Here is an 11,361-nt window from a genome sequence, read left to right as displayed (position 1 = left end):
TTATTGTATTCACGATGAAAGGGGTTTTAAATCATTTTTGAATATTATTCGAGCCTCGAGGGATGTTTTAGAGTATACTTTCAAACTTGCATTTCATCTTAGTGCATCATTCAATTATAATTTCATCAAATCCCATCGTGCAAAATTACAAACTATAACTTTTATTAATATAAAATATTTTTCTGTATACTTTGTGAGGTGGACTCAAATATAGGCATCAATTGAGAGAAAAATCTAAATGTGATGTATCTTTCGAGAGTTTAAGAGTGAAACATCTCTTGAGAAAAATTTGGAAGTGCTCATTGAAGTCGATTAATTTAATTATAAAATTTGAAAGCTTGTATTACAATCATTTTTAGTGGAATCCTCACTCGATTAAAGCTTGAGGAAAATGAACATAGGTTGGCTTATGTTTAACTATTATAAAAATATTGAGTTTGCATCACCTCTTATTTATTTATTTATTTATTATATGTAATTGTTTTTTTAAACAATTTTCTATTTTTTAAAAACAAAAAATAAATTTCTAACTTATAAAACATATTTAATATAATTTCGATAAAAATAGTTTTTTCCAAAATCTGTTTTGAAAATTACTGTTTAAAACAAATTTAAAATATTTTCACTAATCTTTTTAGAGTGTTGTAAGCATTAATTATGTTTTCTGACTTTTCTCCATTTGAGAATTAAAAACTCCTAAATAAATTTTCTCACACTAGACTTTATTATTGAAAGGTCAAAGAAGAAGGGCATAAATGTAAATAACGAATAGTAGAAGGGGCTTAAAGAAAATGTGGAAAGCGTTCAAAGGACTGAAGAAGAAGATTATGATGATGAACGATATTAAAATGATTTATATTTAATATTAAAAAACAAATTGTGGGCGTAGACACGGGAAAGGAAACTTGTAGGGATATCAGGGCACCCTTTGAATCTCTGCTCCTCCTTTTTCCACTTCTATCCTAGGGCATGTGCGCACTGCGCGCCCACCCTCCCAAAAAAAAAAAGAATATTTGAATTTTTTTAATTCAAATTTAATATTATATTTTTATTTTTCAATGCAGTTAAAATAAATTTTTGTAACAAATTAATTTTTTTTTTTAAATTACACTGCCCATACCTTCTACCATCTTCTGAAAATGTGAGGAGGTATGCGCAATGCGCACCCGTCCAAAAGGGATCAAAGGGAGGAGCAGCCAGCCATACATATAAAGAAAAATAGCGTTTAGAGAGCAGAACTAATTAAGAATTTATATTTATTATTAATTAATATTTTTCTATGAAGGGTCGTGTCGGCTTCAACCAGGCAAAGACCCATTGATTCTTCGATCTATCCATTTCTTCTCTCTCTGGTTTTTTCTTCTGTTTCCAAAAAAAAACCCTAACCGATTCGACGCTGCTCTTTTGCGGGGGGAGTTCCAGCGAAACGCCGCGTCTCGTGCCGTTCCATTCGCCTCTTCTGGATCCGAGGTGAGTTTTTTTGATTTTGTTGCGTTTGATAGCTGAGAAAGTAGGGGGGAAAAGGAAATTTGGGAGGGCGTGTGACTGTGCTGGGCTCAGCTGAGCTGAGATGCGGTTTGGTGGATTGGTGCATTTTTCTATGCGGCCGAACAGTGTGGTTTGGCTGATTCATTCACCTCGCGTGGATCCGAGTTGACGCGGAGGTTGATTTTAAGGTTTGGTGTGGTTTAGTGGCGGAGGAAGTGGAGGTGGGATAGAGAGAGGATGGAATTTCGTAGGAGTGCGGTGGTGTCGGGGTCGGGTCGGGTCAGGTCAGCTGAGCTGCGGTCTCGTTTCTTTTCCTGCATTTTCTTGGCGGGCAAACGGGGCGTTTTCACCGATTCGTTGACCTCGTGTGGATCTGAGTGGACACGGATGTGAATTTTCTGTTTGTCTTCTGTTTGGTGGCTGAGAAAATAGAGGGGAAAGGAAGAGAAAACAAGTGTCTTGAGGTATGCACTGAGCCGTGGGATTGCATTAGGCTGAGCTCAGCTGAGTTGTGGTGCTGTTTGGTTTGTTTTCCCGCAGTTTCTTTCAGCCAAATGGTGCTGAAATTTAGGTCTTTATATATGATCTTTAGTTAAATGTGTTTCTCTCTCTGAATCCCTGTGAATTAAGTTTCTGAATCACAATGTTCTTGCATGGAATTGGAAATATGTTCTATATTCCACTTTTTCGCTTCAAAAGAAAAGCAATTTGTCTTTATCGGGTAAAGAATCTTTGAATTTTAACTTTGCAGAAAAATTGCTGATTTTGAGCTATAAAGAAAGGAGTTTCGCGGTACATACAGCTTGTGAACAGTTCACGCTTTCTTTTTGATTGCCGTTAAAGTTCGAACAGCCTACAGTCTTTTGCAGCATTTGAGGTATAAAGCAGAGACAGTGACACCAAATTGAGTCATTTAAGCTTTAATTCGGCAGCTCAAAAAGCATCAAGTGCTTAGGGTTTTTTATTTACGGTTCGCGATTTCATTGAGGGGGCTGTTGCAATAAATTGAGTGATTTGACCATCTGTGTGGTTTCTGATGGCGCTGGTAGCCTCGAATTATCCGTCAGGAGGACCTCATGCAGGTTTGAGATCTGACCCTTTCGAAAATTTTCTCCCTTTACTTGTCAGTTGCAACTCGCGAGAGATGCTAAGTAGAACTAGAAAGGGGAAGAATTTATGACTCAGTGGCTCCTTTTAGATCTAGGGAAAAGGGAAGGGAAATGCTAAGCATTTCTTTGTGCCATCCAAACAGAGCTTAAAGCTGTTTGAACAAAATTTGGAAAAGAATTATATGCCTACTGTTGGAGAGGGTTCACACCATGATGATTGTAATAGCAACAAGCATAAGTTCTTAGAATTTTCATAATTTGAGTTGAATAAAGCCGGTTTGTTTAGCATATGTTCTAGAAACCGGTGTCTCAAAAAATGTAAAGGTGCTTTTTTTTTACAAACTTGAGATTATGATAAGTTGCAAGCTTGACAGTTTGATTTGTGTGAGCAAAACCATGTGATGCTACCTCTATTGCTAGTTATGCATGAGTATGCATGTCTTGGTGTTATTCTCATATTATTATTATTTCTGTTTTTTTTTTAATACTTATCCTAGTAATAATATAACTCCTTTTAATCACCAGTAGCATGTTTTCATGACTCAATGATTAGCAGTTTGTACTTGTGCTTTTACTTTTTATTTTTTTAAATTTTGATTTTTGCTTCCTTTTCGTGTTTCTAATTTTCCATGACCTGTTGTTGCCTTCTAGGAGCTCCTTGTGATGCTCTATACAAGGAACTGTGGCATGCCTGTGCTGGACCCCTGGTAACTGTTCCCCGTGAAGGGGAGCGAGTTTATTACTTTCCACAAGGTCACATGGAACAGGTATATCGACTCTAACGTGATATGTTGTATGGATGACTACTCTAGTATGCAGCGCCCAAAATGGCATTTTTTTCATTGAGTTTGAAATGTAAATTGTTGTATTTGATTTTACAGTGATGTGTACCAATGACTACTTGAATATGCAGTGTACAAAATGGAATTTTCTTTGTTGTATTTGAAATGGAAACCTAATTTAGTTAAATCTCATCAGATTAATGTCCTTAATGACAGTGGTCTATGTGTTGTGCTGGCAAAGAGCATTTTTGTTTTTGTTCCTGTATTTTGTTTTTTAGCTTTTATGATCAGGATAAACCTAATTTAGTGAATTTCCACCTGATTTATCTCCTTAATGAGCGTACTACATATTTGTCTTGACGAAGCTTTTACACTTTGTTGCTTTATTTTGTATTTTGATTTTTATGATTTGCATGTGTCAATCTATTTGCCTATCTCTTCATTTATTGTGCAAAGGAGGTTCTGGTTAATGCTTTATTTATTTAAATATCTGATATTTGCTTCTCTAATACCTTGAATTGAATCTCCCAGGCCCCTATTTACATATTATAATGTTTTTGTTTCCTTCTTTTTTATCATATTGATTCCATCTTTATAAATCTTATCCTTCTTGCAGCTTGAAGCATCAACGACACATCAAGGGTTAGACCAGCAAATGCCCTCATTCAATCTGCCATCTAAAATTCTTTGCAAAGTAGTTCATGTTCAACTTCGGGTAAGGTTTTGCTCACCATCAGTTTTCAAGATCATAGTGGACCACTTTCATCTCCACGTCTTTGTTCTTTACCAAAAAAATTGGTCATTCTTTCATCCTTGTTTCAATGTGCCCTTTTTGTTGGAGTATAGGCAGAACCAGAAACTGATGAAGTTTATGCCCAAGTAACTCTGCTACCTGAACCAGATGTAAGCTCTCTCACCCTTTCTCTTATCGTAAAAACCTGGAATAAGCTAATTTTTACAAACCATTACTTAAATATCTACATTTAATATCAAGCTATGAATGCTTCTAACTCATGATATTTATATCTCTTCTTTTCCTTTTGTGTGCTTGCCTGCTTTCTATTCTCTCTTTTCAATCAGCAAAGTGAGATTACTAGTCCTGATCCTCCACTCCCAGAACCTCAAAGATGCACAGTCCATTCATTTTGCAAGACGCTTACAGCTTCCGACACGAGCACCCATGGTGGATTCTCTGTTCTTCGAAGACATGCAGATGATTGTCTACCTCCATTGGTTGGTTTAAAATTTTAATCCAAGTTTTTTCTTTTTTTAGCATGTTAACTTTTTCATCCACTTCATTTTTTATTTTTATCTTCCTCCTGCTTAGTTTGGTTCCTGTTGCTATTCAGGATATGTCCCAGCAGCCACCCTGGCAGGAATTGGTTGCAGCAGATCTGCATGGCAATGAATGGCACTTTCGTCACATATTTCGAGGTTAACATTCTATGGTGTGAATTTGTATTGTTACTGAGTTGCTTTAGCTACAACTAGAGCAGGCTAACTGCCTAAGCCGGAAATTTGGCTGGAATGGCTTTGTCTTTAATGCTACTTAAGCTTATGGGTCTAAGCATTTGATCATGTAATCTGCATAATTTTGTTTTTAACTTTCTCTACTCTAACTCAGATGACATTGTTTATATATTTTTCTTTGTCGGCATTATATGCTATATAGTTGTTTTGATAGTGGATATCGTTAATAAGTGTCTGGAGTATGCTAAACTTCCTCACCTGGGGAATCTGTTTGTGGTTGCTTTAGACTTTTAAGTTGAATCATTTGATTCCCCAACTTTCAGAGTTGAGTTGGACCTATTTTATTGGGTATTTAAAACCACAGTCAAACTGAATATGATTTTTTTATTGTTTGTTCCTTTTTCTTTATTTAACAACCACGCAAGTTGCCTGCAGAATGTGTAAAGAAAAATAGGAGGATATCTGTAGACTAGAGACATAGGAGAATACCTGCAGAATGAAGGTAACTCTTTTCCTTTGTTTTCCTTGCCCCAGCTAGCAAGTTGTCTGCAGAATCAATGATACAGAAATGAGACAGTTCCTGTAAACTAGAATCACATATGAAGGCGCTTTTAGGCATTGGGTGCTTGTGGTGCCAGTCATCTTGTAACTTGTGCTATGCTATATCCATATTGCATGGGATCCTATTCCAATCGGCATGTGTGATATATACTATCTGCATTTTCCAGTGCTATTGGGTGAGGGGAAATGTCTATGTTTGAGATACTAGCTCACTGATTGGATCCTAAGGAAGCTAAGAAAAGATGTCTGTCGAGTATTATACTAGGAGATCCAGTGTCCTAATTCAACGGGGAAGCAATTTTTTTAAAAGGATCTGGCTTACCTTCATTTTTCTTGACTTCTTTTCTGCCTTAGTTTGTAGATTCTCTTAATAATCCTAAATCAGGTAACTTTGGAGGCAAACTTCCTTTCCAAAAAAGGAGCTAATAGCTTATGATGTTTGGATAAAGAATAATGTCCCAAGTTAGTCATTTCTTATTGCAGCATTTGAGTTTGTCAACTTTTTTGAGACGGTTCTATTCTTGTTCACCTCATTGTTCTGCTTTTATTTTTTCATTTATAGTTTTCTCTCCTTTGTTTGGGGGGACCTATGCCTCTTTATCTTTTTCCTTCGTTTCAACTGATACATGTTCCTGTGAAAGAGGTTGTTCCGAACTGGGATCCAAGAAAACCATACTTCTGTCACTTAGGAATTTGACGATATTGGTATTTTTGTTGCTTTTGTTTGCGGTGTGCTTTTGTTATTCAGCCTCTATATACTGGTAGGACTTAAAATAAAAGCATCATTTTGCAGGGCAACCTAGGCGTCACTTGTTGACTACTGGATGGAGTGTATTTGTTAGCTCCAAAAAGTTAGTGGCTGGCGATGCATTTATATTCCTAAGGTAGGTGTTATCATATCATGATGGAGTTAATGTGCTTTTACCTTTTGTACTGCCTTGACAAAATCATTTATATTTCAGGGGTGAAAACGGAGAACTGCGTGTTGGAGTAAGGAGGCTCATGAGACAACTAAGTAATATGCCATCTTCTGTTATATCCAGCCACAGCATGCATCTTGGAGTTCTCGCCACAGCCTCCCATGCAATTTCAACCGGAACCCTCTTTTCTGTCTTCTATAAACCAAGGTTTTATTTCTGTGGCCTCATTTAGGGGGAAAAAGTGAACATCTTCATATTTTTTTTTCCTTTTTGGATGTTGACATGTATTTTGATGGGTGTGTAATTTCTTGGACGGTATTCGGAAGAGCATTTATTGTGTTCTGATTATCAAGTGTTTTGAGCTAATTCTTGTTGTGTCTTTTAAGTTTATCTTTTCCTTCTGGAAAAAAATCCTTTAGAAAATGAAATAACTGAGACTTCCAAACATGTCACAACTTTTATTGGGCGGGGGGGAAGAGGATGTAAACATGTTGCTTCCTGATTTTTTTCTACTTTGGGAGTGTGTTTTTCATTTTTTTTTTCTCTCTCTGTGCTTTTGCACTAAAACATTATTCTTCTTAACCTGTTGCCTAACATCCTCAGAAATGATTTGAGAAAATGATTGCTATCATTGTTAAATCAAAGTCTATGGTGTGCAATTTTTGAAATCATCTTTTTACTATGCTACTTTTTAGAATAGCAGTGCATTTTGTTACGTTATTATTTGAATTCTTTCTCTTGGCTGAACTAGCACAACTTATGTCAGAACAAGTCGGTCGGAGTTCATTGTAAGCCTCAACAAGTACCTTGAAGCTCGCAACCACAAACTCTCTGTTGGGATGAGGTTTAAGATGAGATTTGAGGGCGAGGAAGTTCCTGAAAGAAGGTATTTTCCATAGCTAGCTTCTTATTTGTTCTAATAGGAGCTTAGAAATGTTTATTGATCCCATTCTTTTTTAAATTTACAGGTTCAGTGGCACAATTGTTGGTGTTGGGGACAAGAATACATCATCAGGATGGGCTGATTCTGAGTGGAGATCCTTGAAGGTTAATATTTTTTTCCACCAAGCTGCTGTATTCTCAATGACCATGAACTTGAATTCATTTCATTTTTATTGCATTTGAAATGAATCCCATCTGTTGCATATAATTTAGGATCATATGAAGTGATGTTTTATTTTTTACCATCATTTCAAAATTCCATTCTAAGGGATGTATTAGTCCTCAAGTGCTATAAAAAAAGTGGATTTGAATGGTTTTCTTCCCATGTGATATTCAACTAAATCCTTGAAATGGTTTTCTTCCCGTACAGTAGCTTCCATTAGAAAAACCATAAGTGCTTGTCCCTCCATTTAGATGCAACTTGCTAGTGGGTCTTCTAACCTGAATTTGCTTCCCATTCTACTTGAATTTTGTCCCAAGCAACCATTTGGGTATATGACCCTCTTGAGGTTGGGAGCAGAAAGATTTGCATCCATGCAAGCTCAAATTTGGTTATGTGGCCAGAACTAGTCTAAAATGAGCAAAACATTAAGATTCTGACTTGTTGGTCTAATTCAATCTACAATTGAAAATGCCCAGATAAGTTCAGACATTGGATCTGGCGTCTTTGCATGTAAAGTAGGCTACTGTACCCCTGGACATATTTTGCAACCCCAGAATTAATACCAAAATTCAGCGATACAATTTTTATTTTATCATGAATTACATCACTCATAATTTTTTAGGTCATCTAATCTCAATTCGTTGTTTCATGAAAGAGTCATCAAAATTTTCAGCCAAACTTATGTTTGGCTACTACCACTGCTGATTGGGAGCCAAATATTCGTTATTAAAATGTAGCATACATGAACCCACATTTTAGGTTTGTGGTGTAGATGCTTGGTGGTCTTTTCGGTTTTAGCAAGTTTTTGAATAAGACTGATCTCATGGTAATTGCCCTGTGGCACCATATCTAATTAGGTGTTTGGATTGCAAATAGCAGATTCCCATGCAAAATTTTTTGAACCGGGTTATATTTGGATATCCATGTAATTAGGCTCATTTAGATTCTTAGATGTTTGCTCTTTTAAAACCAGTGTCCCATCAAATTGAATTGGCCGGAGTATGGCTTTATGTTGCTCTTATACGGAGTTTTTGGTTTATCGCATCTCATGGATTTTCTGTTTTTCATATTTGAAACAATTTTTATTTCGGATCTCAAGTTGCGTGTGATTTTTTATTTATATTCAGGTTCAATGGGATGAACCTGCATCAATCTTTCGTCCGGAAAGAGTGTCAGCTTGGGAATTGGAACCACTTGTGGCAGCAGCTGCCCCTACAAATTTACAGCCCGCACAGAGGAATAAGCGGGCAAGGCCTCCAGTTTTACCTTCAGCAACACCAGATCTCTCTGTACTTGGTATGGATGCATTCTTTGATTTATTTATTATTAGTCTTGGGATCTTCTTCACTGTATTTGCTCTTTCATGGTGTTTTAATTCAGAATCTCTTTATTTTTGTGCGTTAGGCATGTGGAAATCCTCAGTTGAATCTCCATCAGGTTTCCCATATTGTGACCCACATCGTGGCCGAGACCTGTATCCATCACCTAAGTTCTCTTCTATTACAAAGACCAACTCTTTCAGTTTCAGTGGGAATAGCTCCCCCGCTGCAGTTTCCAGCAATTCAATGTACTGGTCGAATAGAATGGAAACCGCAACAGAGTCGTTTGCACCAGCTGTTAACAAAGAATCTGGTGAAAAGAGACGGGACACTGGCAGTGGCTGCAGGCTCTTCGGCTTTCAGCTGCTTGACAACTCCACGTTGGAGGAGACTTTGCCAGTATTGACAGTGGGAGAGGACCAGCCAGTTCCATCTTTAGATGTTGAATCTGACCAGCATTCTGAACCATCTAACATTAACCGATCTGATATTCCTTCTGTAAGTTGTGAGCCTGACAAATTGTCCCTGAGATCTCCCCAGGAGTCGCAAAGCAGGCAAATTCGGAGCTGCACAAAGGTATTCTAATTGATATGCCCTTACTTCATTTAATAGCCCAAAAAAGGGAAAAATAGATGGATCTCGGAAATCTTTATTATTATAAACATTTGAGACCCTATGTGAAGAATTTGTCACAACTGTATTTCACACTTCACAAGCACCCACGGCCCATTAAAATTGTCAACAATTGTCTAGGAAAATTAAGGGTTTGTCTAGCAACGTTTTTGAAAATAGTTTTCAAAAAATAGTTCTCAATTGTTTTCAGAAACAGAATTTTATTTGGAAACACTAGATAAAAAACAGTTTTTTTCAGTTAGAACTCGGTTTATTCCCTGTAAAGGTTCCATATGGTTATGTATGATGCAAAAGTTTCCAAAAAATGTTCTTTATATTTTTAATTATAAAGAAAAAGGAAAAGACAGCTGATAACATCTTAAATTTGTTTTTAAAAATTGTTTTATGTCAGAAGTTTGTTAAATGTGTTTTCTACATTAAAAACATTTTTTTTTTTTTTGTCTTAAAAAGCAGAAAACTATTCTCAAGAATAGCTGTCAAACAGGTCCTTAAAGCTGATTATTTCATGAGTGTAGATACTGGATTCCATTTCATGTTAGTTTGCCTCTGTGTCCTGTATGTGTAACACAAGGGTGTCTTATAGGTTGAATTTTCCGGTTCTAAACGTTAAGTGCCCAGCAGGGTGCGAAGTGGAAAAATGTGTAATAGAGCTTCTCTTTTTCTCTCTTTTGTAGGTTCACATGCAAGGGATTGCTGTTGGAAGGGCTGTAGATTTGACCCGGTTTGATCGGTATGAGGACCTGCTGAAGAAACTGGAGGAGATGTTTGATATTCAAGGCGAGCTATGTGGGTTGACAAGCATATGGCAAGTCGTGTACACTGATGATGAAGACGACATGATGATGGTTGGCGATGATCCATGGCTGTAAGTTCATTCAACATTGTTCTCGATTTCATATTCCTCATGAGGTGAATTTGAAATCTGACCCACCCTCAAATTCGTGCTTTTTCTTGCAGTGAGTTCTGCAGCATGGTGAGGAAGATTTTTATCTACACCGCTGAGGAAGTGAAGAGGCTGTCACCCAAGATAAAACTGCCGGCGATGGAAGAGATCAAACCAGGGAAGCTGGATTCAGATGTGGCCGTGGCTGGCACGGACGACCAGTCATCCGTGGTGGGGCCTGGTTGCTGATTCATCTGCTTCAAAACAAACCTGAAAAGCAAAACAAAACAAAACAAAACAAACCCAAAACAGAAAAAGGAAAAAAAAGAAAAAAGAAAGAAAGAACAAAAAAAAAATGGAACTGGCTCATAGGATCACTCACAATTTTGTTTTGTAGGAGGAACAACATGGATGATGCTATGGGACGTGGCGGCTGATGGAGCACACTGGGTGAGAAAAGAATCGAATAGAAGGGTGTGGGGAGAGCGACCTGGCATATGGATAAAGGAATTTCTGGATGTTGCTTTGTTATGGATACTATTTCCGGGTTTTCTTTTTTGTTCTGTTTTGTGAAGGAAATCTCATGGTGTTGGGACTTGTCATCATCTTCTTCGGATGAGCTTGAAAGTGTTGTATGCTCCACACATCTCTCAGAGGGGCAAAAAGTACCATAAAAAACAAAAAAGGAAGGGAAAAAAGGGTTGGGGAAAGATGGTTTCTTTCTTTTTTTCTTTTTTCTATTTTATAATTTCTTTTACCTTTTTCTCCTTTTATAATATGATATAGAGAATACAGCCTCCCACTTGTGTATATATATATAGAGTGAGAGGGTATATGGTATAGTGATTTGGTTGATGACTTTTGGTGTACTTGGTTGGCTTTGGGGTTGTCTTTTGGTAAAGGAGTATTGGGATGATGGATTCTATTTGTAAATTCAGCTCTCGGAGTAGCTGAGTCTTCTTCATCTTCCATCTTTTCCATGGAGGGAGAGGGATGGGAGTGGTTTGGATTTGCCAGTTTAGGGTTGAGTAAAGTATGATTGTGTATAATGCTATTGTAATTTCCTAATTGGTCAGTCTCAAAAGTCTAAA

The 11,361-nt window shown here is 37.1% G+C and overlaps 1 protein-coding gene across 2 annotated transcripts; it reads left to right on the top strand.

The window, feature by feature from the left end:
• Positions 1 to 1,140: 1,140 nt before the first annotated feature.
• Positions 1,141 to 11,125, top strand: LOC100264303 (auxin response factor 1). Of its 2 annotated transcripts, XM_002268312.4 has the most exons (16): positions 1,141 to 1,470; positions 2,240 to 2,570; positions 3,249 to 3,364; positions 3,996 to 4,094; positions 4,226 to 4,282; positions 4,460 to 4,612; positions 4,729 to 4,813; positions 6,204 to 6,294; positions 6,373 to 6,537; positions 7,097 to 7,216; positions 7,299 to 7,377; positions 8,563 to 8,731; positions 8,840 to 9,330; positions 10,062 to 10,252; positions 10,345 to 10,501; positions 10,668 to 11,125. In XM_002268312.4, the coding sequence occupies exons 2-16, from the start codon at positions 2,525 to 2,527 to the stop codon at positions 10,683 to 10,685; spliced, it is 2,037 nt and encodes a 678-aa protein (XP_002268348.2). In that variant the 5' UTR covers positions 1,141 to 1,470; positions 2,240 to 2,524; the 3' UTR covers positions 10,686 to 11,125. The 2 variants fall into 2 exon arrangements, with proteins under 2 accessions (XP_002268348.2, XP_010657917.1); XM_010659615.3 differs by having other exon boundaries at positions 1,192 to 1,952; positions 10,345 to 11,125.
• The last annotated feature ends 236 nt before the right edge of the window (positions 11,126 to 11,361 follow it).

The sequence above is a fragment of the Vitis vinifera genome, chromosome 12 (genome assembly GCF_030704535.1).
Source record: "Vitis vinifera cultivar Pinot Noir 40024 chromosome 12, ASM3070453v1".
Taxonomy (NCBI): Eukaryota; Viridiplantae; Streptophyta; class Magnoliopsida; order Vitales; family Vitaceae; genus Vitis; species Vitis vinifera.
The sequence above is the reverse complement of the archived record's forward strand: the minus strand, read 5'-3'. Positions and strand labels throughout refer to the sequence as shown.